The sequence below is a fragment of the Penicillium waksmanii genome (genome assembly GCF_028829765.1).
Source record: "Penicillium waksmanii strain IBT 27052 chromosome Unknown utg000009l:1.0-4314994.0:1.0-4318279.0, whole genome shotgun sequence".
Classification (NCBI taxonomy): Eukaryota; Fungi; Ascomycota; class Eurotiomycetes; order Eurotiales; family Aspergillaceae; genus Penicillium; species Penicillium waksmanii.
The window spans coordinates 3,854,525-3,882,455 of record NW_026643255.1 but is presented as its reverse complement, the minus strand read 5'-3'; the positions used below and the strand labels follow the sequence as shown (position 1 = coordinate 3,882,455).

General features: G+C 48.6%; 11 protein-coding genes across 11 annotated transcripts; 3 read left to right on the top strand and 8 right to left on the bottom strand.

Moving 5' to 3' along the window:
• Positions 1–1,025: 1,025 nt before the first annotated feature.
• Positions 1,026–4,068, bottom strand: N7481_011776 (uncharacterized protein; the record flags this gene model as incomplete). The annotated part of the gene is made up of 3 exons (XM_057270995.1): positions 1,026–2,076; positions 2,143–3,799; positions 3,984–4,068. 3 exons carry the CDS (start codon positions 4,066–4,068, stop codon positions 1,026–1,028), a joined length of 2,793 nt encoding a protein of 930 aa, XP_057118169.1.
• A 489-nt stretch (positions 4,069–4,557) lies between these two features.
• On the bottom strand, positions 4,558–5,433 carry N7481_011775 (uncharacterized protein; the record flags this gene model as incomplete). Its single annotated transcript, XM_057270994.1, has 1 exon — positions 4,558–5,433. The coding sequence occupies one exon, from the start codon at positions 5,431–5,433 to the stop codon at positions 4,558–4,560; it is 876 nt and encodes a 291-aa protein (XP_057118168.1).
• A 592-nt stretch (positions 5,434–6,025) lies between these two features.
• Positions 6,026–7,002, bottom strand: N7481_011774 (uncharacterized protein; the record flags this gene model as incomplete). The annotated part of the gene is made up of 2 exons (XM_057270993.1): positions 6,026–6,689; positions 6,773–7,002. 2 exons carry the CDS (start codon positions 7,000–7,002, stop codon positions 6,026–6,028), a joined length of 894 nt encoding a protein of 297 aa, XP_057118167.1.
• Positions 7,003–10,169: 3,167 nt separating this feature from the next.
• Positions 10,170–11,729, bottom strand: N7481_011773 (NAD(P)/FAD-dependent oxidoreductase; the record flags this gene model as incomplete). Its single annotated transcript, XM_057270992.1, has 4 exons — positions 10,170–10,438; positions 10,492–11,074; positions 11,130–11,419; positions 11,480–11,729. 4 exons carry the CDS (start codon positions 11,727–11,729, stop codon positions 10,170–10,172), a joined length of 1,392 nt encoding a protein of 463 aa, XP_057118166.1.
• A 501-nt stretch (positions 11,730–12,230) lies between these two features.
• Positions 12,231–13,024, bottom strand: N7481_011772 (uncharacterized protein; the record flags this gene model as incomplete). Its single annotated transcript, XM_057270991.1, has 2 exons — positions 12,231–12,357; positions 12,420–13,024. 2 exons carry the CDS (start codon positions 13,022–13,024, stop codon positions 12,231–12,233), a joined length of 732 nt encoding a protein of 243 aa, XP_057118165.1.
• A 444-nt stretch (positions 13,025–13,468) lies between these two features.
• On the top strand, positions 13,469–15,529 carry N7481_011771 (Amino acid/polyamine transporter I; the record flags this gene model as incomplete). Its single annotated transcript, XM_057270990.1, has 7 exons — positions 13,469–13,745; positions 13,810–13,849; positions 13,906–14,044; positions 14,094–14,445; positions 14,499–14,962; positions 15,019–15,297; positions 15,359–15,529. 7 exons carry the CDS (start codon positions 13,469–13,471, stop codon positions 15,527–15,529), a joined length of 1,722 nt encoding a protein of 573 aa, XP_057118164.1.
• A 74-nt stretch (positions 15,530–15,603) lies between these two features.
• On the bottom strand, positions 15,604–17,979 carry N7481_011770 (uncharacterized protein; the record flags this gene model as incomplete). The annotated part of the gene is made up of 6 exons (XM_057270989.1): positions 15,604–16,444; positions 16,494–16,652; positions 16,707–17,311; positions 17,360–17,445; positions 17,495–17,832; positions 17,897–17,979. The coding sequence occupies 6 exons, from the start codon at positions 17,977–17,979 to the stop codon at positions 15,604–15,606; spliced, it is 2,112 nt and encodes a 703-aa protein (XP_057118163.1).
• Positions 17,980–18,364: 385 nt separating this feature from the next.
• N7481_011769 (uncharacterized protein) lies at positions 18,365–19,846 on the bottom strand (the record flags this gene model as incomplete). Its single annotated transcript, XM_057270988.1, has 2 exons — positions 18,365–18,619; positions 18,686–19,846. The coding sequence occupies 2 exons, from the start codon at positions 19,844–19,846 to the stop codon at positions 18,365–18,367; spliced, it is 1,416 nt and encodes a 471-aa protein (XP_057118162.1).
• A 30-nt stretch (positions 19,847–19,876) lies between these two features.
• On the bottom strand, positions 19,877–20,254 carry N7481_011768 (uncharacterized protein; the record flags this gene model as incomplete). The annotated part of the gene is made up of 1 exon (XM_057270987.1): positions 19,877–20,254. One exon carries the CDS (start codon positions 20,252–20,254, stop codon positions 19,877–19,879), a length of 378 nt encoding a protein of 125 aa, XP_057118161.1.
• A 384-nt stretch (positions 20,255–20,638) lies between these two features.
• N7481_011767 (putative MFS monocarboxylate transporter) lies at positions 20,639–22,071 on the top strand (the record flags this gene model as incomplete). Its single annotated transcript, XM_057270986.1, has 2 exons — positions 20,639–20,703; positions 20,766–22,071. The coding sequence occupies 2 exons, from the start codon at positions 20,639–20,641 to the stop codon at positions 22,069–22,071; spliced, it is 1,371 nt and encodes a 456-aa protein (XP_057118160.1).
• A 2,311-nt stretch (positions 22,072–24,382) lies between these two features.
• On the top strand, positions 24,383–25,985 carry N7481_011766 (uncharacterized protein; the record flags this gene model as incomplete). The annotated part of the gene is made up of 2 exons (XM_057270985.1): positions 24,383–24,965; positions 25,093–25,985. The coding sequence occupies 2 exons, from the start codon at positions 24,383–24,385 to the stop codon at positions 25,983–25,985; spliced, it is 1,476 nt and encodes a 491-aa protein (XP_057118159.1).
• Between the last annotated feature and the right edge of the window lie 1,946 nt (positions 25,986–27,931).

The window sequence follows — 27,931 nt, the reverse complement described above, 5'->3', positions numbered from 1 at the left end:
AGAAGTGTGGAAGGGAAAGTTAAGCAAATAAGAGAGTGAAGAGACAAGGAGCTACGAATGCCTCGGCTGTCTCAAGGCCGAAGAGCGGCGGTCTAGGGCGGTCAGGTCTGGTCACGTACGGTCACTACTAAACCGAGTCGGTCCCGTCCGGCCTACACTTTAACTCGGCCCGGCGGCATTACTTCCCGTGGGAAACGGTTACAAACGGTAAATACCATTACGTACCAGTGGCACACAGGCGGCCGTATCGGTCATTTGGGCCTCGGTTGAAATGGGAAACACTGGGGGAATTTATACAGTGCACACATGGGGGGTAGATCACCGAAGATCTACCGAGGAAATTGGCAGAAGTGAGTTGGATATTTTTGAACTGACAGATACAAAATTGAAAATACGAACCCCCCCTCCCCAAAAATGAAACAACAAGTTATCGTACGAGACGGATAGACTTTGGCGATCGCGGCGACTGGCAATGCGGGGAGAGCTTCTAGCGTCGGTCACCTCCGCTAGCCACCGAGTATGGGGTAGTTTACTACTAGTAGTATACTCCGGACTTGGAAGATACTTGCGAGACACTATTACACACTACAACTTCAATACGATCCCCTCGTGTCAAATACATATAACTCTCCACAGAGATAAATTAATGCTACTAAATACTCGAATAATAAAGATCATATCAGGAAAGGGGGCTTGCCCACATCCCTTCATCCGTTCCCCCGTTCCCGTTGACCCGGATGCCCAAAGCTCCAATCCAACGCGCAAAAACGCTATTCGCAGGTATCAACGCCCAAGTAAGGTTATGTCACATACCCGGGCAATCAGGGATAGACAAAAAGAAAAGAGAGAGTAAGAAAAAAAAACCAAGAAAAGAAAGAAAAAAAACGCCATAAGCACTCGGGCTTAAATAATGCCCACCCACGGAATAGAAAGAAATCGAAACAAAGAAGAGGAAGAAGTCAGGGAAAGGAAACACAAACGAGAAAGAATATACATCAGCCCAATGGCAATGCTTCCCTTCCCTCTTACGATACCGGCTGCACAGGCGTTGGCTGCTCCTGGCTATCAATAGTCCGGGGAACCTGCACCCCACTTCGGCGAAGCTCATCCATCTTCGCCATAGCGGGTCCCGTACAGATACGGCCCGTCTGCATCAAATTGCGCAGACGTTTCCGTCGGGCCTCGCCGCTCCGCTCCTCGCCCCGAGCAACGCCTTCATCAATCCACTCAACCCGCTGAACCTTGAAACTCATACCATCATGGCGGCCCACCCACTTGCGGGATTTGACGCCAAACATGATAGCTGCGTCGTAGCTCTCCAATCGCGGGAGAACCAAGAGGGTGATATGTAGGTCTTGGTTCGGTGGGGGGATGGGTGGGAGACGAGGTCCGTCGTCGGCTGGTGCATCATCGCCATTTTCTTTCGAGACGCCGTTGGTTTTGTTGGTATTGGTGGTTTCTTCCTTGGCTGGGGCATGTTGGTAGATATCTTTGATTTCGAGGTCAAGCATCGACTCATCCACATCCTCGCCCCAGGCTCCACGGATGAATCCTGAGTGGATGGCTGCCGCGACCGGATCGGAATCATCCGTGTACACGCCAGTTCCCCACAAAGCGCGACGCGCACAGATTTCTTCCCGGTGGCCTGTGTCGATCCGGAAGCGCGGTACCCGAACTGTAAAGGTGCAGTTCTCCCGTTGCTCGAAGCGCGGGAGAGGTTGGGGCGTGCTGGTGTACCCGAACTTGGAGCTCTCTGCCGAGGCCTTCGCGCTGGGTACGCTAATGCGAGGGGTGTAAAGAGTTGAGCCTAAGTGGTGTCGCGGTAGATGAGCCACACTTGACAGCAGCGGCTCGAGGTTGACAGTGGTACGAGGTTCCCGTAGAGGAGGCACGGGGACTACTTGAAGAGGATGGTGATGGTGATGATGATGATGATGATGAGGGTGGTGGTGGTGATGCCCCGAGGCTTCGGCGGGAGTAGAAGTGCGGTTGAAGTAGTTCGTAGATGACAGGGGACGGTGTAGACCAGCCAAGGCGGAAGCTTCCTCTTCGGGTTTGTGGCGGTGATGATGGTGGCTAGAAGGGTTTAGCTTATATTGCTTTCATCCGAAGATAATGCAGAGAATGAGAAGGGATACGTACTGGTGATGATGGTGCGGGTGACGGGCTCGACGACTTCCGCGAGCAGATGATGCTGCTCCACCGTTCAGGTCCATTTGAGCATCTTCATCTCGCGATTTGCGTCCCCGTCTAGTGCCAGAGGCAGATAGTGGTCGGGTAGCCTTGGGATCATCGGTCTCGCCATTAGCCGAGCGGCCAGTGAAGCTGTCACGTTTGAAGGGACTTGATATGAGCGGCGTTGATGGTCCACTACCGGACAGACCAGAAACACCAGCCGTCACGCCTCCGACGCCGCTACCGATCCCGGAGAACACCCTGCCGAGTTCATTCTTGATACTAGGTTCGCCGCTAGCACCAATGAACGGAGCTTGGGCACCTTGTACGGCCTGGGGAAGCGGAGACGCCCGGCCGCCACGTTTTCCGTCCGCACCTATAGCCAAAAGATTGCGATGGGCCAGAAGTTCATCGCTGCCTTTGCGCCTCCCATCTTCGCTCGCCGAAGCAAGTCCCAGAGAATTCAAACCCGCGGAAGAAGCTGTCGCCGGGGTCGACCCAAGCCGCTGCGATTGTGACGGCTGGTGCTTACTGAGGTAGGGCGACTCACGGGGAGAAGGCGTAGGTTGTCCCGTTTGTAAAGATAAGGCAGGTTGACGAGCACCGCCAGGTTGGGACCCAAGGGACTTGGTATAGCTTTGTATGGCTCCAAAGCCAAAGCCTGATCCGGACTCAAAGGCGGGCAGTCGCTTAGTCTCGGGAGAAGAGGGATGAGAGCGACCATGTTCCCAGTTCGAAGCGCTGGTGTGACGATCTAAAGGTTCCCGCTCTCCGTAGATAGAGCCATACCGCCCCTGCCCTCCCAGGGATCCTTTTGTCTCTTGTGCAAGTCCAGCGCGATCTCGTTCTCGATCCCGAGGCGCGGTTTCTTCCGAACGACGATCTCCATACAGACTGCCGAAGCGAGCCTGTTCCCTACTATGATCTCGAGCGTGTAGATCAATGCCGCCATAAGATAGCCGGTCTCCCACACCTCCGCCAGGGCGCGAAATTGGACTATAGCCCGGGGGCCGTGTAGCTGTATCGGCGTTGGGTGGTTGGCTGTTGGAGCGGGCGATCGGGCCGCTGAAGCTCATCCGACGGGGCTCATTGTAAGGAGATTCGGCCGGGGAAACCTTGGGCGAGGGGTGTGTTGAATGGGGCTTCTCTGGATACTGCGAGTGTGACGCTCGTGACAGCCCTCCATACTTTGACGAATCACCAAGCAAACTCGAACCGCCTCCCGAGCCCGATCGATAAGGCCGGCCTGGCGGCGGTTTGGAGAAGGATTTTTCGGGGGTATGTGATCGACGGAAGAGGGATTGATCGAGAGGCGATTGGCGCGCTGGAGCAGAAGGTGGCGACATGGCAGCAGAGGCAGAGGTTGGCGCATTAGCAAAGACAGGTGATGGCCGTGAAAATAGGGAGCCGGAATCGCGAGCTGGGCGTTCTGGGTCGGAGCCGAGCATTGAGGAGATCGACATACTGCTACCAGGGCGGTGGCCGTAGCCGCTAGGTGGCTCGCGAGAGAATAGTGATGATGCGGGCGCGTTGGCGGACTGTGATCGCGAGGAATACGCGTGCGGAGGAGACGGGGGTGGCATCTGGCGAATCCCAAACGACGGTGGTGCAGATTGCTCTTGCGCTAATAGAAGGAGAGGTGGTTAGTTATGTGTGTCTTTTAATTTTTGATTTTCTCCCTTTGCTCAGAGGCTGGAGATCGCAAAACACCAGGGAATCGAGACAAGTTGGGAATCGTGTTCCTATCTGACGTGATGCGGCGGATCACTGCATCGGCGTGCAGTTGGCGCGTCCACCATCGAACTCACCGGAGTGCACAGGGCTACCACTACTGCCGTGGGAAGCACTGCGCGCAGGGCCTGGGGGTTGGTGATTCATTGCGACTACCACCATTCGATCAAGGGGGCAGTCTGGATGAATTCACGTCGATCCCGACGCAAGCGCAGAGGGCAGAAGCAGAAGCAGAGACCCCGTGACTCCGGGAGCTCGGCTGGGCCGCTAGGCCCGAAAGGGGAGACCTAGCGCTAGTCCAGACGGAGACTAGCGTTCCCGAGCGGCGGATCTGCGCCACTGGGGAAGGCACGCAGGGGGGGAGTGGCTGGGCAGGTGCAATGGAGCATATCATACACTCCATCCTCTGCATGCGACAGACACTTTCCCCTGTACCCTGCACTCCATATACTCTGGATCCACTACAATGCAGAGTATTCCAGAACACACTCCGACGCAGCCATACCATATGAGGTATCGGAGAGCACAAGCTGAGTGACGGCGACTGTGGGGAGAACAGCCGAGACGAGAACCACGGGACAGATCCGACCCCCCAACAGCGAATCCGGGGACCGACGACCGGGGAAACAAGAAGTTAACAGAAAACGGAAATCACCTACCTTCTCTCATATGGCCTGTCTGAGGCTGGGAATGATTCCGCCGATGCACGTGCCCTTGCTGTCTCGTTTCCAGACTGGCATGGCGTCGATGTGATTGCTGCGCCTGGTTCCGCGGTGGGGAAATCTGTGTGCCGGTTGTCTCCCGGCGAAGACGATGCGACCCGCGTGAACTGGTTCCGTATGGATGTGGATGCGGATGCGACGAGCTCGGGGGTGGGTATTCGTATCGGCTGCCTAGCCGAATCTTATCATCTGGTCGATTGCGAGATTCGTTGGCGCCGACCGTAGAGGCGGCTGTGGACGCAGTTGCAGCCGGGGCAGCGGCCGTGGAAGAGGAAGCGTGGGATCGGGGCCGATCACGATCATCGCGCGACTCTTGAGAGTTGCTCAGGGGGGGAAGGCCGCGGCGGGTAGCTCTGATGGAGACGGCGGAAGAAGTCCATGCTGAGCGGCGCCGAGCGATGGGCGCTTCGCAGTGGGTGAGATAGGGGGTCGGGAGGTTGTTGATGGTATTGCGAAAGAGAGAGATAGGGCGCGACCAGCTGAATGGCAGTGGGTGAAGGGAAAAAAAGCCCCCAACAAGAGAAAGTGACGGAGGATCAGCGGTTGATCCCGCGGGCCAAACCCCGTCGGAGTTGGTGCGGGCTGGGCAGTGCGGAGAAGAAGATGCCAGAAGAGCCACAAACGAAACGATGCGATGTGATGTGTCTACCCTTTCACCCAGGGGTGCTTGGTGGTATCTGGATTTTGGATAACACAGTTGCCAGAAAAGGAGGAGATAGGGAGAGAGAACAAAGAGAGATAAAGCCGGAGAAAAAACGGTGAGTCTGTTTAGCGCGATGGGGCGGGCCAAGACTGTATCTTGCATGTGGAGATCGGATCACAGCGTGAATCACGTACGCAAACACTGTGGCCCTGGCCTATTTACCAGTTCGATATGTACATTATGTATGTACAATGTTGCTTTTGCTTTCATTCTCTCTTTCTTTGCTTTTTCTCTGGCTCCCTTTCCTCTTTCCCTACCCAAGTTACCCAAATTACCCCTAGCCCAGGTGGTGACACCAGGATTTTCATCGACATGCGGTACTTCTACCTGACGCATGTCAGGCAGCACAGCAGATTGACTCTCCCTTCTCCCCATGTTCTGCTTCCTCCATAGCCGTTGATGCACCCTGACGAAAATCCTTTTTCTCTCCACGGACCACCTGGAGATCTACCCACCCCTTCGTGACGTGGCACCCGCATAGGTTGCACAAAAGCGACCCTGACGAGAACTACATGTACATCCAGGATGGAATAGACGAGACCAAATCATGGTGTGGAATCCACTCATGCTAGATGAAATTTACGGCCTGCTTACAACAGAAGTGATATTATGATCATTGGCATTGGCATGGTGGGTATCATGAGCTGAAGATAGACAATAGGAATACAAAAAACACAACACTTGAGCACAGTTCTTAAACGGCACAGATTGGGATGAGATGGTCATGCGACCTATCATTCCACGAAGATGTTTCTTCGCTGGAGGCCCAGAAGATATCGGTGTAAGGATGGTCGGCACAATCCGACCGGGGGAGGGATTCACTAGCCACGACAACTGTGAATGGACGCTGCACCACGCGTGCGCCGTTCCAGTGAGTCAAAAGACCACGCTGACGGAGCAGATCTAGATGGGAGACCAGATACGGATACAGCTCGTGGAGCGATGATTGGGGGTCCAGAACGAGCCAGAAAGAGTGGGACGTCTCTTCCTCGACTTCATTGAGAGATTCAGGTTCGGGTTCGGTGTTCATGGGCATCTGAATGTCGGTGGGGATGGAAAGATCTCGAGGGCCCAGTTTGGTAACGAGCGAATCGAGGCGGTTCTGCATGTCATTGATAGCCTTTGGGCCGGCGTCGGATGGGCCCATCTGCAGCTCGTTGCCGTGCAGCCAAATGTCGGTGCGGAAACCATCGCATCCGGCGACAGCAGATTGCGCAAGGGCGGTGGCACGGGGATCAGAGTTGGGAAATGTGCAGGTAAAGTGCCAGTCGCGTGTGCTATGATGGGCGAGAGAGGTTGGATGGGCTGTGCCTTTGCCTCCAACCGAGGGGAGTGCTTGTAAACACTTAAATGCCGCACTGGAAAGTCGGTATATGAGTATAGGAGGGTTGGGAAGACGGGACGAATATCGGTCTGATATCGATTGAAATTGGCAACTCACAAACAAGCGAGGAGAATGCATACCACTCGGAAGAGGCCGTCCTTCCAGCGGCGCTCGACTGAGGCGTACCATTCGGCAATGAAGGTGCCTAGACCTGGGATACAAACGGTAGGATGCGAGCGGAGCGGGTGATCATCGAGGAGCCAGGGGTCGTATTCGTAACGCATGGAATCGGGAATGATATCCTGCTCGGTCTTGGGTAGAGTCATCTCGGAGTCGGGGGCACCCATGGCGAGGAATTCGTCAGGCGAACAGAGGGCAAGCAGCGAGCTGCCCGAGTGCGAGGGTGAGGGGCCATGATATACGGCAACTTGAACTCAACCGGGTCAAATTTGGGAAGCAAAAGCCAGAAAAAGAGGTGCAGAGCGGGTCCAATCGCGCCATCTTATTAGAAGCACGCCATGTCGATCATGCATGATATACGAGGGAAATGATACTCGGAGGAGAGTGGGAGTCTAGTGTATCCATGGCCATGTCCACCATCTATACTATCATATTGAGAAGTTCTCTCTATATCCAACTTACCTTTCATATTTTAATCTAGAATACTAATAGTCTAATCGAATACTCCGTACTTGTAAGGTTATACACAGTAAAAAATATGGAGGAGTCCAAGTGGATCACGTGGATCACACAATCGGTGGGCTGACTGACGTTTGTTGCCAAGTTTCGCCAAGACCAGCCGCGGGGCCTTCTCCTCTTTCCTTCAATCATTGAGTTGCCATTGCTCTGCCATTCCTCTGCCATTCCTCTGCCGTTGCTTTGCAAAGTCTAATCTAAACACACGCTACGATCATCAGTTTCACCTTGCACGGAATTATTGGCTTCCGACCTCTCGACGTGGGCCCGTGCAGAGGATGTGCATGCGTCGGCCCTCTCACCGACCTGGGGTAAGTTCGCTATATATCACCATGACTTAATTTAATGACGCGATGGCCACTCTATCTTCCCTGGTCAAGGCGTGATGCGTCAGTATTTATTAATGATCGTCACTTATAAAACAATATTGAACAGGAAACTTGAACCATAACAAGGTCGCGGATATCTACAATAGGGCTGAAACCCGTCAACTACAATACTGCGACCTTGGCCCAGAGCAGCCCAGACTTAACATCGGCTTCAATGTCTTGGCTTCCGGGGTTCTTCGCCTGTGCACCAGTATCCAACCTTAGCACAATCTTGAAAACCGTCTCAAATAGCCTGTGTTCTTCCATCCCATCCATCTGACTAACACGAGACCTTCAGTTTCAATATCACAAACACCACTAACCTCAGCCCAACCATAAGTAGAACTCCAGCTAAGAGATCAGCCTACGGTTGCTCGGTATTTAAATTTTATAGTTCCAGAGTTTCCTACCCGCGCTGTAAACATGGGCCATCCGCCTTTCACTGTTCCTTTCACTGTTCATCGGTGCAGTTCAAGACAAGGCCACGCAAACAATAGTACGAGACATTCGAAATGGCGTACTTTATCGGGGAAAGATGATTAAACCACTGGAGAATACGCGATGGCTCTAAACTCATCGCTCCTTCAATGGCGGTAAAGATGCCAAGCAGCGCTGATGTCAAATTGACCGCGAGTCCCAAATTAGAAAAGATGATCGCTGAAATCATACTAAAACGAATGTAATTCCGAAATAATATCGTAGATAGATTGATCGGAATGTGCCATCAAGACGAGAAAACCAAGTAATATCCCTATACGAGGACAATCTCCATCACTGCAAAGCAAAATCAGTAGCTAGTTTAATCGTGGAAATTCCGATTCGGAGCGAATGTCCGAAATGTGACTTATCACCTGCCCCGCGTGCCATTTACCAATATACAGTCCCAGCTGCTTGAAAAAGGGGCTGCTGAAGTTTCACACCGAGCCAACATCCACGAGCAAACGTAGAAGAATCTCATTCTGCGCTTCCGAGAGTAGGCCCAGTCATTGAGCGCTGAACAGAGGTTTTTGTCGTAACCTAATATGAAAAATTAAAAATATTCATTTCGATTTATTCGCTGATGTGGTGCATGAAAGTCAGCGTTCGACCGTTCTCCTCAGAAGCCGTGCTCAGGTCCACACAAAAAATAATACAAAATTCTGCTCGAATCCGTGGCGGAGACTTGGTCAATTAATTACGCAGTGTATAGCTAGAAGTGCGTGATAGAAACAGCCTCGAGCTTGAAATACGCCACATGTTAAGTATAAAAAGCGCCAAAGTATGGATGTGAATGTGGCTTGAGCCTCTCCGAGTCGCTCCTGTGGTGTTTCGTCTCGGGCCGCGCCTATGAATGCAATATACTAGTATCTTCCAGACCGGCCGAAATAGCCTCAGTCTGCTAGTTTTGGGCCGTGGCCTGTGACGTCACAGTTCCAGAAGCTAAAACAAAAGCGTTCATAGATATTGAAATTAGAGATAAGGCTGTCCTCAGCTTATTGTGCCGGATGAAAACATTTTGCTCGATTTGGGGAAGCGTGGAAGATATTTCCAGTGATGGTGATTTGAAAGTTGACAGGAGAGTTTGGTTTCGTCTTTGGCAATAGAACAATATAGATTTCTCAAGGAACAAAGGTCCGGAGCAAGTTAACCACTCAGATCACAAGAGAGAAAAAAAAGTACGAAATTGGAATTGGGGAAGAATGCCACAATACTTAGTCGGGAATGGATCAACAACGTAGCTTCAATCTGGCCCTGTGGAATGTGAAAGGCTTCCATTCTGTCAGTTCTTGAAAGCAGCCGGATCTATATGGTTGTTCTTGTATAAAATGTGAGCTTCTGAGAAATGCCTGGCGTTCTATTCGAGTATCGTTTTCTTCAGACCGATTACGGGTAATTCAGGCCATCAACTCAAGCACGAGTGATGACCAAAAGTCAATATGAAAGCACCCACTCTTAAGAGCTTGGTGGCTCTTGGCAGCCTGGTGGCCTTGGTCCAAGGCCAGGACCGTGATCAGGGTGCACCATTGAGGAAGGCACAATAATCACTCCATCATTGCATTCACTCTGTCGTGCCTTCCCTGACTGACACTGAGTGGTGCCTGTATTAATGTTCATTATCAATAGGAACACTTTATATTGATTGAACTATAGAAAAGGCCACTGGTTTCTTGCCCTCGTCTTAAAGGTTCTAATATACCAGAGAAAGATGAGATTGCAATAGCCCGAAATTGGATTTGTTTTTTTCAGAAATGTAAAAGGTGGTGCTGGATTTTTATCCAAAATTTCCTTTACAAAGCAGAGACGATGATCTCCAGCATTATTAATTCTGCTTATTGAAGCTTCTTATACTACCCTATTTCCGAAAATCACGATAGTAGGCACTATCATTACTGGTTTCGTAAACTATGAGATCTATTTATCCAAACGATAAGGGACGAACTGGAAGGATCCCATAGTGAGAGTATCACTCCTCAGAGTTTTGCTTCCGAGCGACCGGAATTTGGCGTCTGTTCGAATATCTTGCTCTTCGAGTCATCCAACCGTGCCTGGCTTGTTTTAAACAGCCGAGGAAGTCCCGTCTCCTCAAACGCCACCCCTTTCATGATCATCTTAGCTAGCCCTTCCGCGGCTAGGAAAATCTGCGGCATGCCATGTCCCGTAAACCCAGCTAGAATATATTGATTTTGCTCTCCCGGCACTGATCCGATATGGGGTAATCCATCCGACGAGTATCCCATGACTGGTCATTCGTTAGCCGAGACTGGAATTGATTTGGGGTATGAGAGAACGTACTCCCGGTCCATACTCGATCAGTATAGGCATTACTATATTCCCATCCAGCAAAATTGCGTTGCATGTACCCATCCCAATAGCGAATAGCAGGCTCAAGCACGTAACTGTCATCACTCACGTTATACCAGCTATTCAAATCGTGAATAAATGCCTTCCGAGCACCACCGACCACAATAGATCCGTCTCCTCGGGGAATTAGATAGTCATATTCCCACCCACCCCAGCGAAGAGTATAGGTGCTCTTCAACCGGGGTGCAGATGAACCTGGGGGAACTACAATGCGACTGCATGTGCCCCTCACTGGAACAATCTTCCCCTGGTATTGAGGAACAAGAGCAGAGGTATAAGCATTGGTCGCCATCACGACGGTTCTTGCAACAACGAATCCGCGCTGAGTATCAACTACCCATGGGTGGGTCGATGCAGAAATATTCGACTTGGTGATATTCGACACGGGTGTGTGTGTTTGCAGATTCACGCCTTGGGTCACAACTTTCTCAAGCAGGTGCAAAACAAACTTATAGGCCCAGATATGCCCCGAGTCATACGAGAAACACCCAAGCGCACCCTTCACACCAGAGAACTATACTGCTAGTTAGTATGACATGAGCGAACACGTAGATCAACAAAGTACTCACTGCCTCTGCATTCTCAGCATCGACATACTGGCCCAACTTTGTCGCAGCGCATCCATTTGCCACGAGCTCGTGGAATCCTTTCTTCAACTTCTTATAGTGATTTGGGTCCAACTGCACGTCAATCGCCTTGGTCACGGTGTAGTTGCAATCGATCTTCTCCTTCTCGACAAACTCCTTAATCGCATAAACATGTTTTGCCTCGAAATTTGCAACTTCAGCTGCTGCATCAAAACCATAGTCCGTGGCGAGAGTTGAGACGAAATTGTAAATGTCAGGTTTAACATGCCCACCTTCACCAAATTAGAAAAGCTCCGTAAGTACATGGACATGAGACTTGGACTATATCTCACCGTTCCGAGCAGTAGCACCAGAGCAAGCCTGCCGGGCTTCCAAAATCGTAATAGAGGGCGGCGTCGAGCCGGGTTTGACTTGGCGTAAAATATGATGGGCGATAGAAGCCCCGGCATACCCTGCCCCAACAATGACAATATCACATTTATCGGGGAGATTCTCAGTCGAGCGATGGTTATCCAGGACGTGGGGCTCCGTCCTCCAGAAGGGGAGCATCCCGTTTGGGACAGGAATATGTTTGTCTGGCATCTTGAGCGTAATCTTCTGTGTTTGATTCAGATCGATGATGAAATTGGTTTCCATTTAACAGTATACAAAGTAGTTGAAGAGGAACCTTCGAAATGGAAATGGCGGGGGAGTTGCTCCACCGGTAGCCTTCCCGCCGGGGCCGGCAATGGCAAATGTTGGACCGGTGGGACGCTCGGGGCACGCACCCACGGGACGATACATTGTTTGTTCCTAAGGTTATCATCAATTGCCGCAATCGTTATCACTAGCAAAAGTGGAAGTGAAAGAATATTCGATCTATCCTCGTCATGAGTAAACGGAGTAGTACGAAGATTGAACTGATTGCCCAGAAATGGATCGCATAGCGTGGTTTCAAGTTCTATTTTGATTCGAAAAGCATTGAATTTCAAATAGAAGCTACTCTAACATCAATATTCATTTAAGGAATTGAATGAAGTCTCTACTAGTTATATTCCAATTTTGTGGTTCAACTTTCAAGCGTAAATTCCAATCTTCAGTTCCTCATGCAGCCTGGCTAGCAATGATCTTGTCCGCCATTCCCGGCAAAGTATCATCAATGACATCCATTTCCCCAAACAGCTGTGTTAACGGTTCCATCTCCAAGACGGTACAATATGCGCCCTTGAATCTATTTTCATTTCTCTTATTAGTATAAAATAGTGTGAGAATTGTGGTATCGAGATAACATACCCTGTTCTACGAGCAGCAGACACATCCCACATATGGGCAGCAGCAAACCAGGGCTTCTTGCCCCCATTCTCGTCCATCAGCTTGCCCAGCAAGGGCCTATAGGCATCGAGATCCGGCTTGCCAACTCCAGCAGTATCACAGGATAGCAAGTGTTCAGTCGGCATCTCAATGCCCGCTTTCGCAAAGTATCCGCCAACACGACGGAGATCGCCTGCAGTAAATGCCCAAACCGTGAATCCCGCATCGCGTAGCTTCTTCACACACTCAGCCGCCCCGGGCCGCATATTGAGACCAGTGTATTCGCTCATGATGTACTCGAGATCCGCCGGCGTAGCGAATTTTCTGGGTTCTTGAATCCCACACATCCACAGCATTCGATAGAACAAGGCCTCAAAGACTTTGCCGAACGCTGCGTATTGTCCGGATATACTGAGATTGGTATACTCTCGTTCGGAAGTTTCCATCCACATTTGACCGAGTATGTATGGCTTGATACCTTCTGCGCGTAGCCGGTCGCCGAGACGGCGGTCAATTGCGTCGTAGACATAATCATAGGTTACAAGAGTTCCGACGATATCGAAAACGACGTTCTTAGAAGATTCCATTTTGTGGTGCGGGGGGAGGTACTCCGTTGTAGAATTTGGCTTGGGGTAAATATGATAGAGAGGGGATGCTTATCAATTGATTCAATTGCAAACTCGTTCAATTTATGCTTCAGGTTGAATTAAGTGATTGTGAGTCACCCGCCGGATAATCACAAAACAGTGAGGGACTAAATGATGGCAAGGGGAAAAACTTGAATATCGCCAGGTGAGGATAAGAGTGGTTTCGCCCCCAGTCCCGGTTGCCAAGGTGGAGAAAGCATATCTCATCCAACCCCGCTCTACGACCACTGCCACTCCCGGTGGGAAGATAGATAGGCTCCCGGTGGGCGGGGTTTACTTGTTCGAGATAGGAGGAGATAGTCATGAGACACCCAGACGAAATGATATATGTATTCTACGTGGTTGTAGCAACCATGCTTTGTCCAAGTCATTCCTGCAAAGACTATGCCAGCTACCCCAATGGCAAGAATCAGTGGAACTTCGCTCAGTCAAAGTATCGCCCCTGAGAAAGCGGACACAAAAGGATCCGGAGATGTGGAGATTGACATTGAAAGGACAGCCACTGCGGGCACAACCCATAATGGCAGCTCCTCGGACATCTCTGCGGCTGGGTCTGCAGGATACCACCGATCCCTCACCCGGCGCAAGGTGATGATGATGACTTTTGGGGCTGGAATAGGGACTGGACTTTGGGTGGGAACTGGTCAGGCCTTACTCTATGGTAAGTCAAACTTGGGCACTCAATAAGTTTCAATTGCACTTTATGTTGATTGTGGCTTTCGTAGCTGGCCCGGCTGGCACCGCTCTGACATATACATTGACTGCGTAAGTGAAATCTTTCTCTAAATATTGACAATCCTTTTGCTCAATACATCCTCTAGAATAATTGTTTACGCTCAATATTCTTCCATTGGTGAAATGACAACATACAAACCGGTACATGGTGGATTTATCCGGCAATGCATCGAGTATGTGGACCCAGCATGGGGCTTTGCGATCGGCGTTAACTTCTGGTTTGCTGTGAGTGTTTCCACAAGCATACACAATTTCCTTGACTCACACCATGCAGTGGGTTATGATCATCCCGGCCGAAATTACTGCCGCAGTCTCCGTTCTGAAGTACTGGCCGCAGACCGACGTGATCCCCTTAGCTGCGTATATCACAATATTTATAGTGGTAATCGCTCTGGGGAATGTCTTTCACGTACGGATCTATGGATTTGTCGAATACTACATGTCATTCATCAAGTGCTTTGCCGTAGTCTTGATGATATTCTTCATGTTCATTATGACCTCTGGTGGGATTGCTGCTACGAACGGACCAATTGAGTTTCGCTACTGGAAAAACCCTGGCGCGTTCAATAATGGCTTCAAGGGAATTTGCAAGGCATTTGTGCAAGCTGCATTCAGCTTTGGTGGAGGTATGTTGTCCGCAGCTTGCAAAATAGAATCTACAACTGACACGAGGCAACAGGCGAGCATATCGCAGTCATCGCGGGCGAGGTAGCAAACCCAAGACATACAATCAAGAAGACTGTGCGCCCTGTATTTTGGCGCATGTTCACCTTCTTTGTCGTTAATATCTGGCTGGTTGGAATGTGTGTTCCTTCTGACGATCCCAATTTGAATGCCGAGGGGACTTTGGGAAGCCCATTTGTGATCGCTATCAAAAGAGCAGAGGTATATGGATTGGCACACGCAATCAATGGGTTTATCTTTTTAAGTGTCATAAGCTGTGGAATTACCAGTGTTTACGTCGCGAGCCGCAGTTTGACGGCGATGGCGGACATGAACATAATACATCCCTTCTTCGGATGGAAAGACAAGCAAGGGAGGCCTTTTGTGTCGCTGATCATTAGTCTTGGCCTGGGTGGTGGGCTGTGTTATCTCAACGTCAATAGTGTCGGTGTTATTGTCTACGGCTGGTTTACGTCATTGGTAAGAACTGGATTAAAAATTGAAGTCTACAGGCCCGAAAGCTCACAAATTTGCAGGTTGCTATTGCTACTTTGTTCGAGTGGTCCTCCTGTTATATCGCCCACCTCCGGTTCCGACAAGGCTTGAAGGCACAGGGAAAAGATCTCCGGACTCTGCCTTTCAGAGGATTTCTTACTCCTTGGGCCCAGTATTTAAGCCTTACCATTGTTGCATTCATATTTGGATGCGAGTTTTATCTATCTTGTTGGCCATTTGGTGAAGAGGGTTCTGTGAAAACTTTCTTCGCGAGTTACCTCGCGGCTCCTCTCTTCGTTTTTGATTACTTTGCTTACAAGGTACCCGAATCTTAATTATCTAACTGAGCTGGATGAAATCAACAGCTGACTTAATTTCCAGTGGTATTACAAGACAAGCATTGTCAAGGCAAAGGATATGGACTTCTCAGAAGCAAGATTTTTCGACGAGGAGGAGCGCCTTGAAGCCATTACAGCCGAGCAACAGGCTCAAGAGAAGCCAAACAAGAAGTCCAACTGGGTAAAACGTGCTCGATATCTTGTTTTCGGTTAGTACAAAATCGGCGAAAATTCAAGGTTGACCCTTTCATGTATATACAGCTGCCAGGGAATTCAAATGCAGGATGTTCATGTTTCAAAGATCCCTGGATCGAGCACCACGTCGCCAACTGACCAGGGAGGATTGAAGAAATCTGCGATATCATGCATCTCGTTGTGGAACACGCTTTCATCGGTCCCCGGTGAAATATTGAATTTAGGGCTGAAGGACGAAAGTTCCACATGGCTGCCGGGACCCCTATCCTTCTTCATAGATTGAGTCCAGTCCTTGAATCTGGCATAAGCAGAGGATGGAGTCTGCTCCGTGCTGACATCCATACTAATAAATTCGTCTTCCTTCGATGATAAATTGCGAATGGCTACTTCAATGGCCTCGATATATGAGGTCTCTGACTCTGAAGCCGTTCCTCCTATCATCTGTCGTATCAGCACCATGCCACGATTCAATCCCTCTCGAAGCTTTGGTGACTTTCCGACATTCAAGCTTTCCGCAAGAATGACGAGAAGAGCGGCACGACAGGAACTAAATTCCGTATAAGAAGCACGGCAGAGGCCGATATTGTCAGATAGTAATTGGAGAGCATCGAGAATTTCCAATGCGCTCTCCACGCAATCCTCTACCAAGCCTGACCAAAGACTCGGGGACTTGGTGCTGGAGGATCCGGTTTCCGGTTGTCGTCCCCTGTCTTTGGATTCGAAGATAAAAGGCCGGCCCATGTAAATATGAATGAGCATGTAACACATCTTCAAATGACAATTCTGTCGAAATAATGGCCCTCGCGGATTCAAGTCTTTGCATTCGAGGTTTGTAGAAAGGGAATCCCACCACTGTTTGATCGAACTTCGCAATCGCATGAGACGGTCAGAGTAGTCAGGGATCAGTCTTTTTGGACATTTTTTCAGAAGGGTTCTTCGATCGTTAGTCACCGGCCCATGTCAGCTAGATAGTGGCAACCTACAATGTCTCCGCTACTTCGCTAGTCCAAAAAACCACATTGATGAACGCCATCAGGTTGGAATAGTTTGGCGATATGAATGCAGGATGCGCCATGGGTAGATCTGCACTAATATCCGACCGAGCAATTGAAACGGGTCGCCCGTGCATGATGCTGGTCCGCCTGGACATTCATTAATGAGTACATCCCTAAATAATATTGTTAGAAAAGACATACCGTTCCAGGGTATAGATTGACCAGAACAAGCGATTTCGGAACTCAATGGTCCGACCGTCACATTCCACCTCTGAACACTTCCGGTGCATACCATTTTGAATAGCCATTTTCAAAGCCAAGCCAAAATAGGTATAAGATAGGCCACCGGTTGAGACTGGTAGTCCATAGGCGGCAAGAAGTAGAAAGGCTTGTGCACTTTCTTGGGAAGCGGCCAAAATGACATCTGGGATCAATCTGCAAGCGACACGATAGAAAACAAGACCGACTGAATCTTCGGAGCAAGCAGAGTAATCATTCATAGCGTCCAAATCGGGGTTTAACTTATCCTCTTCCATGTGCGCCATTTGAGTACCTATAGCGAGGACTGCAAAGAAAGAACAGACCCAAGGAATGTCGTTCGTCATGTATTCGCTATTGGGGCTGTAGCAAATACGAATTTTGTCCTCAATCCAATCTCGCTGCAGCCAGAAATTATTGACCTCTCCATACTTGAAGAACACATTGATCAGAAACTCAGCAATCGGCTTTGGGGGTAATTCACTCAATGCTTCGGTAATGACTAGGATGGATGATTGAAGATGGGTAGGGCGCCAGTATTCTTTGACCTAGGACCATTAGGAAGCGACGTAAAGATAGGGACCATCAAGACTGACTGCTGGTTCGATTGTGTCACGTTGATCGCTCATCGACCGTCGCAACCTTTCTGCAAAGTTCCAGTGCGAAAACTCTCCCGAATAGACTACAGAGTGTCAGTTTGAGGAAAAGGCAGCACGGCTTAAACCACCCACATGCGACATCCCTTGACACAAACTGAACGTCGAAAGATTCGTTCACGTCCCAAGCACCCTCAGCTCCATTTTTAGTTGTACATTTGGCTGCAATTTGCGCGAGACTTCCACCATCTAGGGGTACGTCTCCGAGAAAATGGCGAGCGATTTTCTCAAGACTTTCCAGGCGTCGACTACTTTCATTCAGCCCCTGTGGCGAGCAGGCTGTTTGTACTGTGCACATCGCTTTCTTCGAGGGAGGCTGGGGTTGGAAGTGACAAGGTCGACCTAGTCGCTCGCATCGCCAACAGGGTGGCCCGCCTTCGCATTTTTCCTTTTGTTTGCGACATGTCTCGCATCTGAATGAGGTCAGCTACTGCGATACGATATGGCCAGTCGCGACAATTCGCTACCCACACTTACGCTAGCGAGGCGCGTCGTTTGTTCGCATCGCGCTTGCGTTTGACTCCACGCTCTTCAAGCTCCTCTCGAATTTCTTGAGACATCGAGGAGTTAGTTTTCGGGGTTGATCAAGTCAAAAAACACAAAATCGACGACGAGCCGTGCGTGTCTTCCCGAGGAAATAAGTGTGTCTGCTGCATGAAATGATAGGCGACGGTGCTTATCAACCGTTTTGGAGTCGCAGGATGCGGGGTAAAACAACGGGCCACTGATATTCATTCTTCAGGGGATATGGCAAATCAGAGTTTCGGAGCTATGATATCAGTGGGCTTAGGTGTTATGGGTTTGGAGTCCCCTATCGCTACGTCCAAAGTTGGAATAGTTAACGTTTTGAATCAGCTACTCAAATTTAAAACTATCTTGCCACTCTCCCACGCGCGACTACCTATCAACAGATGATTCCAACCTTCTGGCTGGGATATATTCTTATTAGTCCTCATCCTCGAGGAACCAGGAGAGCCATTCATGCTTCCAAAGGGCCCTATCTTCGGGCTTCGTTCCCTCGGTGTGGCACGGCCACGCAAAGACATTCGAAGTCGCGTTCTGAGACAGACTTTTATCGAATTCTGGGTCACTTGGAAGCCCATTTGTCCTAGGGAAAGATGTCGAAATTGCGAAGACTGATGGATGTGTTGATACTCCCTGGCCTCCATTAGAGATCCCCGTATCACATACCGTCTGATCCTGCTCACACGTCCATTGCCAAGAAAGATAACGAAACCTATGACCGCAGCTTTAATGCTTTCTCACCATAATGGAACAACTTTCAACGCTCGTTAGGTCGAGTGGAGGAGATGGAACCACCGGGGGAGATCTAAAGACTTTTTCCCTCTCAGTATCGAGTAAATAGAGTAGTGGGAATTCATCCTCCCTGGGAATCATCTCTTTTCCATCGGGGCCGCGCTGGACAGGCACACTTCTGAAAAATTGTGGGTCCATGAAGCATTGTGAGGATCCAGTCCAAACAATTGGTTCTGGCGACACCCGGGTCAATTCTTTTGCTTCAATGAGCACCCTCGGTAGGGTTCCCGTGGCAGCCGATCCCATCCAAAGGGGCGCCAATGTCGGTCTGCGTTCAGACATAGCGCAAATGATTGCTTTGTAGTCTTTCTGCTGCAACAGAAGTGGGGTTATATCCTTCAAGACAGGGTTGAGCCACTCGCTGACTAGATTACAGGGAATATCTTTCTCCCAGAAGCTATTTGCCAAGCCTGAACTGATATATGTTGGAAAAGAAGAGAGCGCTATCAAATGAGGGATTCCAGAGACACAGGATTTGGTGGGTTCCATCAGCATCGGAAGATACTTTGCAAGATTTCCCCACCTATTGCATGACGGAAGGGTCATAACAGAAGCTAGACCAATTATGAGCTGGTTAAAGATGTCATTGAGCCGTGCAAAGTTGGACAGATATTCCTGGGCTTCCTCGGACGTTGGGGGTTGAGACTGGCACGCAGGGCGTGGAAGGCCTACACCGTGCGCGAGAATGAAGTAAGTATCCTGAAGATGGAACTCCCATATTGGACGATACTCCCTGCCGTTGCGGGTAAGTATTGTCTGCCAGTCAGCAAGAACTGAAGTCCACCATAGGCGCTCTGCATAATCTTGAGTGCCAATATTTAGCTCAATCGCAGCTCGAGTACTCTTAGACTTCTTGCCATTCACACAGTTTTCGACAAGATTTCCAGTGTATGAGACTCGATCATCCGAATCCTTTCCACGCAGTTCGATCAGGCGGACAGACAGAATATACGGCCATCCCAGCACGAACAGACAAATATAGTCCCCTCGGTCTTCGGAACTGAATCGCAATGCGGGATCATCGGAAAGTTTCAGTTTGCCTGGCAATGATTCTGCGATGGCGACATCCAACGTAGGCGTTTGCTTGGTGGAGGGTAGGTCGCAGGCCATTTTGGCTAAAAGCGAGTCAGGGGATATACCTCATGTTGCATACCCTTTGATTAGCATCATGTCGTATTGAAAGTGCTCTAGGACATCTTGAGACTGTGGAATAGAAGGGGTGTTGTTCAAGAGACCCTTGAGGTTGTAGCATGATTCTGGAAGTGTGGATGCGGATTGGGCGCGAGCAAATAGATCTTTCCAGTAAGAGATCGAGCGAGTCAAAGTATCAAGGGAAAGAGCCAGACTTGGACGCACTGGGTCTTCATTTTCTCTATCCATGATTTCAAGAAAGAATGGTGGCGGTGTGCAGATAGAAGATTTGTGCTGCAGGCAAGCAATCGGAGAAGACGGCCCGAGAACCAGTCCTTCCTGCTTTCGAACCACGTTAGGTTTCAAGATGATAAAGCGCAAGAACATTTTCACATAAAACTTAGGCCTCCTCGGTCTTTGGGCAAAATATATGATTAATGGTGGTGATATGAAAGGAGAAGAGAGCGAAGTACAAGGGACGGCAGCTTTGATGCCCGAGGCAGGCATCCCTCAACAACATGGATAATATCGAACTTGCTCCATGGTAAACAAGAACTTGAAATGATAATTAGGAATCAAAAAAATAATTGGACAGATCTTTACGATAAAACCTTTGATTATCCAGTCTTGAGGCTTACTCCACACAATCGGCCTCCCGGGTTGCCCCGCACGGATGACTCAAACTGCCGAATATTCTTATTAAAAGGAAATGCCCGCTCCTAAACACTTTCTTACTCTCTACTAGTACATCTCCCAAGACGCGGTGCAGCCATGGATCGCCCTTTAGAGCCGATGATACTCGCTGGAGACCGCCAGCAAACACGACCAGACCGCATGTATGTGCTCTTTGGCTCCTCGGCCTTTTTTATACTAGCCGGTACTGACTATTAACCGCCAGCCAACCGATTCTAATTTTGTTATCTTCAACTGCCCTTGTATTCACAGGATGTGGCATTAACTTTACATTCGGAGTCTATCAGGAGTTGTATGATTCAATGTCAAAGCTTCCCAATACGCCGTTTACCGGCGCCACACCGGCACAAATCGATCTGATCGGCACACTCTCAATCGCGCTGATGACAATCGGGGCTCCGTTTACAACCGCGTGGACAAAACAGTACTCTCCACGGGCTGTTATCTGGAGTGGAGGGGTAATCTACTCCATCGCCCTCGTTCTCGCTAGCTTCAGTCAGAGCCTGTGGCAATTCATCCTCACCCAAGGCCTTCTGCTTGGCGTGGGTACTTGCATGGCGTACATGCCATCGGTGACAGTAGCACCGACCTGGTTCTCACTCCACCGTGGACTCGCTATGGGTATTATCCTCGCTGGAACGGGATTCGGTGGTGTCGTTTGGCCCCTCGCCTTCCGATCTCTGATTTCCCGCGTCGGCTTTCGAAACTGTCTGCGGATTACGGCAGGCATATCATTCGTGATTATCAGCATCTCCGGGTTCTACATGAAATGGCCTGCCAGTCAACTCAGCCGGATTCAAGCGGAGAATGCCGCAAACGCGAGGAGGCTCAGCTGGCTACGAATTCCTCTGGTTGATTGGCGCGTTGTAAGAACGCGCAAATTCGCTGCCCACGCCCTTGGAGCAGCCCTCCAGTCCGCTGCGTACTATACTCCTGTATTTTTCTTTGCGTCATATGCGCGCACACTCGGGTATTCACAGGCGTCATCGGCCAACTTCATTGCCATTTCCAATGCTGCAAATGCCTTGGGCAAGATCGCGATCGGATATGCTGCCGACCGTATGGGCCGGCTCAATACCTTATTCTTGACCACTCTTGTCTCGGCAATTTCCGTTCTGGCGATGTGGTTGCCCTCGGCACTATCAACCTCTCAATCAAGTGGTAGCGCCCTCTTCATTGTTTTCACCATATTCTATGGCGTATTTGCATCGGCCTATGTCTCGCTCTTCCCAACCAGTTTGGTAGAGCTATTCGGTGTACAGAATTTTGTTAGTGTCAACGGGGTTTTGTATATGGTGCGAGGATTTGCAACTTTGTTGGGCACTCCACTTGCTGGGTTGTTGATTCGGAGTAGCCAAGGTGAGAAGGCTGGACCACGAAGTTATGAGAATACCAGCATCCTGGTTGGGGTCTTGCTCGCTGCTGCCACGTTTGCAGTACTCTGGGCTAGAATAGAGGCATCCCTCACTTTTGAAGGAGGACAAATCCATGGAAGAAAGTGGTTGATGTAGAGAGGGAAACCAGACGCAGAGTCCATTGTGTTTCCATGTTTGTAAATATAGGAAATATCTCCCCTTTTCCAATTTTAGATATCAAAGGCGTATAGGCGTGAGGCTCAAGTCTAAATGGAGTTTTTCACATAATGAAATACAGCGCTACCAGTGCCAGCTTTGTAATATTGCTTTCGCATGCGTCAATCCCGACAGAAGGGCACCACGGACGCTCGATTCAATCGGGGTAGGCATGGGATGGCAGCTATTACAAAAGGGTTTGAAGATTATGTTTGCATTTGGATAACTAATTTGCAACAACTGTGATGCTTAAAATTCTGTTTCGTAGACCACCCGTTCGGAATCTGCTCATGGTAGAAGCGATGAGAATGTAAAATCTATCGTGAAAGTAAGATTTTCGCGATTTGAATCCGTTGACTACATACTGCCTTCATGTTACAGACTAACTTCCCACTTTGCGATACGAACTCACAGCAAACTCGTTCCATCCAGAAAGCTGTAATTGAACCCCGTGAATATTGTCCTTCATTTAGTAAATACGTAGGTCCTGAAATGTCTCTGCATTATTCGTTCGCCCTTCACCCCGGGAACGTATGGTCCCTCTCTAGGAACATCTTCAGTCCTAGGAGTACTGTCACAACTTACAAGGGCCTCGCGAAACTGCGAATGCAGACCAAAAATCTACGATACATGAAGCCTCGCTATAAATGCTCTCTTTTTTCCAGTAACCAACAGATTGAAGGAATACATCGACTATCTCAGCCAGCACCTCAATCGTCAGATCATTGAAATAAAAACAAAAATAACGAAAGATTTCTCGTTCTCTTTGGGAAGCATGGCACAGCTTTCAACCTTTCTGCGTAAGCCAACATCATATGTACAAATCTCAAAATGAGTAAAGATAGCTGACTCATTTGATTAGCCCTTCGGGCAACTTCCGCTCCATTTTAATCGGTCGCAATACAAGAAGACTACCGATGACTCTCGCTACAACAAAGCCGGGCAGGCCGCCCTGTTCTTTGCGATTGTGCAAGGAGACCTGCCATTCGCCCAAAATCTACTTCATCAACCCGATATTAATTGCTTTGGAAGATACGGGCTATTTGACACCACATCATATGATACTGATTGATACTGTCTTGACAACGCCCAGTAAAACAACTGAGAAAGGGTCGAATTGCTGCAATCAATGCTGTGGTAGCTCTCTGTGATGCGGAAAGGGGCGCACCCTCGCGGCCGCGTATGACCCAAAGCGTTCCGCTGAGACTGTCGATATGTAACCAGCTGCCCCTGCGTACAAGAGGCAAAGGCCAAATGCTTCAGATGTGTATACATTACAATACCTTTTCTCAAGCCCTCGTCTCGGTTTGTGTCAAATCTCCAGAAGAAAGACCGACGATTTGCTTTATCTGCCTTGGTAATCCAATGCTGCCGGAAAGTGAACGACTGCGAAAGTTCAAGAAGTCAGGGTCTCTCAGCCGACACTCCGTGAACAAACATATCAACCCGTATTCAAATGATATACAACGCGATTGTACGATTTGTGGAGAGCAACTAGAGTCTAAATCAGCGCTACTGAACCATGCGCAAGGTGCACATGGGATTGTTTCCACCTACCAGCTCTCGGCCTGCTTTTGCCCTGAAATAACGAGTTTATGTTGATTTTATTATAGACCAGCTAGATCTCGAAGTTCCTTGCACTCGTAATGTACATCTATTCTCGATGAATATGACGGCTCATTGCTATCTTATGTTGTTCTACTCGCTCTGATTGCTCATGCATATATTTTCAAGCGGACGATTGTTCTTGATAGAATTGCTCTTCATTTTGCCCGCATACATTTGAGATATCAATTCAGAACGGTGGGGCTGATTGATGAGCACATGACATTTTGTCTATGTAGTCAGACACGCCAATGTCAGCGCGTCGGGACAGTACAGTACGGACGGACCCCCCCACGAGACCGGTCCACCAACTGTCGCGACATGTATACCATTACTAGTCGGATACACGTCCAAACTGCTTGGCATTATTAGGTGAACTGCTTTCAAAGCTGCAATTGCATATTAAATAGTTTTCATCCAGTATTTCAGAAATGACAGACTTATTACGATTTCCATATTAGTACCAAATGACGATTAGTGGCCTAATTCAGACTACGAAACCAACCCGCCCTCAAATTGGGGGCCGTCAAATTCTGCGGATGAGTGTCTACCGCCGGGTAGCTTTCTTCTCATCAAACTAAGCACCCTTTCTCTTACTTCTCAGCTCACATAGAAACACATTCAGAGTGTTACAGGGACATATCCAATGGCGCACCAAGCGCACAACATCCCATGGGGCTTGCTCGCCTCGAATTTAGAGTGGAAGACCCCGACGCCCTGGAACAACTTCGCCACAAATCTTTACCCGCGAATGAAACCCAACCAGGCGAAGGACTTGACACACTTTGTCAATGCTTTTGTGAAGAACCTTGATGAACATTCAGTCTGTGAACGAAAGAAGTATCAGAAACACTATGATATTCCCGAGCCATCAGATGTGATACTTGATGATGCTATTGTTCGCAAGATATCTCCTACAGTTCGTCGATGGCGCAACGATTGGCCCAAAACTGAAACCTGTCCTTCAGGCACATGCGAAAAGTTCGAAGTCGCGTGGGAGACTCCCATGGGCATAAAACGGACAGAGCTGATCGATCGATGCAAATGCGTACCCATCCCTCAAGAAGAACGAGTTATGTCTGCGTTTCTTCGAGAACCCCATATTGAGATTGATTGGAACTACAGCGGCGATGACTCGAACGACGAAGCAATCTTCAATATTAAATTCGTGTTTACACTTCTTCTATATGGGGAGATGGAACCGATATTGCGTGTCTGCGCCCACCCAGGTAATCATCTGAAATTTTGGCTTACCGGAACTTATTTCGAAGGTGTAAGCATTTCATTCCCTTACCCAGACCGAATTTTCGACTATCAAATATCACCACATTTGAAAATTGAACTGACTTTATAAAGCCCCCGGATTTTGGCTGGATACAAATATGCCGACATATGCTATCTGTCTACATCTGCCTCAATACAGCGTACTGCTTTCCCGAGATCTGGGATTTCGCATCTGGCCGGACCGAGGAAAAGACTATCGAAATGCCAGATTCTATCAAAAGACGCTGATTGAGTCTGGGGCCAGAGATTGGGATCTGCGGACATACCCTCACCCCCAGTTCTTTGGAATGCAATCATGTCATCACCCGGCCGAAAACACCGGGGAAGGACATTGGTTACTCAATGAAGGTCTCAACAAACAAAGACGAGAAGATAGTAGAAAGAGGTCTTTTTACGGGTGGTGGGGATATCGTGAACAGGACAACCTAGCAGGCCCCTACGGAAGGGTGCCAATTCGCGAATTTTTGACAATGAACAGTCCCGAAGGTTGTTCATATGTGGCTTCTTTGTCTGAGATAGATGAAGTCAGGTCGATACTATGCTCGATGGGTCTTCCGGTCGAATCGGCTTTGGAAATCATGAAATTCGCCAACTACAAAACACCGAAGAGCAAGCTCGATCCACCACAAGATCCGCTACATCCAGCAAACCGAGAGGCGCTCGGGCAATATCTGAAGTACTGCTGGAAGACCCTGGTGCTGTGTTACACCATGGCCATAGAGATTGGTATGGACCCGCTCGACCGCATAGAGCATGCCGATAGAGACGAGGGCATCAACTGGAAAAACCTTGTCGGGGATACCATTATTGACCTTTTTGGCCACCACAAAGATCGACGCAAAGGTCGTTTGAATGAGCTGGAGTTTGATGGACAGAAACTCCCGAGAGCATGGTATAAGCAAGAATCTGTGTCGGATGATGACGCTCCCATTGGCTGGCGAGGACCCTATACCATCTTTGTCTGATTATTGCAGCGAGTACTTTGTCGAACGGAAAACTTGTCAAATTATCTGAGATTCGCGTAACTTTGAATTATCATGACTATGGCTAACATCAACCTGTAAGAAGTATTGATCCGAAGTATACGATACCCCGGACTCTCGAGGCTGATTCATGGACGAATCCCCTTTGAGTCACCTGCATATCGATATCCACCCGAGCCCTAGTATATTTAAGATCCCACAAACATTCAGGACTCTTGATCTCCTCAAGAATCAGTCTATGTACCAACTGTCCAATCTGATCTCTACTATCCGATATCCTTGCCTAGTCACAGGTCTCTAGCCTGACAACTTAGTAACCATTACAAAACGTACATTGGATATAGGTCTTACAAAAGATAAGGACATAGAATAAATACTTATTCTATAATAGACTAGCTTTGGATATAAGGGAAGTAAGATATTTACTAAATCCTAGAGAAATATAATTAACTTATATAAAATATATATATTTTACTAAATATACCGTATACTTATGATCTGCGTATGTTAAATGCAACAGTACGAATCCTATTATTAGAATTATATACTCTATCCTGATATGCCTACCTAATAGGTTTTTGACTAATATCACTAAGGATTTTAAAGAGCTACTTAATTAGAATCTTATAAGCCTAGGGCTTTTCTAAATTAATTTACATATATGTGTATATATTTATTTGTCTTGTCTCCTGATTGTAGGTTATAATATTGTAGACTATAGTTTTGCTTTAAACTGTTTTAAATTGTAAGATCTATTTTAATATAACGTACTTTTTGAAAGGCCTTAGCCTGTTTATATATACAGCAAATAATACAGTAATAAAAGCCCAGTTGAGCGCCCAACGGACAGCTTCCCTCCCATAGCCTTGGCCTCTCGCGTCGGATCTCAATTCAATAAAAATATCAGCACAGCGATCCTGAACCTGGTCTGGAGAAGTGTTCTTGATCAAGAGGAGACCAATTCCTTCCGGTTCCGAAACCCACTTGCTGTCCTCGGCGGTATTCGGTGCGACATAGTGTACATAACAACACCCAACAGCGCCGATTCGATTTCTTTGTCAATTGGGGCCATCCCCTCTTTGTTTGCAGGCTTTAAATGTTCTTTTGGAGCCGCTAAAAAATGATTTCTGGTCGAAGTGTATTGTGAAGTACCAGTCCTCGTCACGGGAGGTATCCCAAACACGGAAGAAAAGACGCTCGGATTCAAAGAAGTCCATATTTCCGGAGATGAGGTGCGGTGGTGATTCAATCTCTGACAAGAGGTGATGAATGGGGAAGACGGTGATAATAGTGGTGGGTGTTGAAGAGAGCGAAGAGATCTACAGGATGGAAGGGACGGCGACCCGGATGTCTGAGGCCAGTACCCAACAAGCTCTACTATTGTTGTTTATTTCTGAGGCAGTCTTGGATACTAATTACAATGTGAGTGCAGGCCAAGCTTTGAAGTTGTTTATGCAATAATCCAATCAGGTAATTTCGGGCAGGTATTAATTTCGGGCAAATTAGACGACCAATGCGGTGTTCTTCAAGGTTGTCGAGATTATTTTACAGTAATTATTTGTTACATACATTTATACAAATGTGCTGGGCAGTTGTAATTTAGAATACAAACATTCTTACAGTGGCGTTGCAAAAGTTTGAAACCCCTTGTTGACTGTTCCTGTCTCCGCCTTCTAATCGCAGACTAGTAGCTACTTAAGACGGAATAGATTGGCCTATCTATTCCATCTTAGGTAGCTACTAGTTTCCCATTAGAAGGCGGTCAATAATGGTGGGCAATATGGGGTTTCAAACTTTTGCAATGTACTTCGCATGTGCGCGGAGCATCTCCGACCCATTTTCACATGCAAGGATGTGGGTATTTCACATGCCAACGATTTTTGGCAGATGATCACCATCCTCTCAACTGAAATAACCCAGCTACGTAT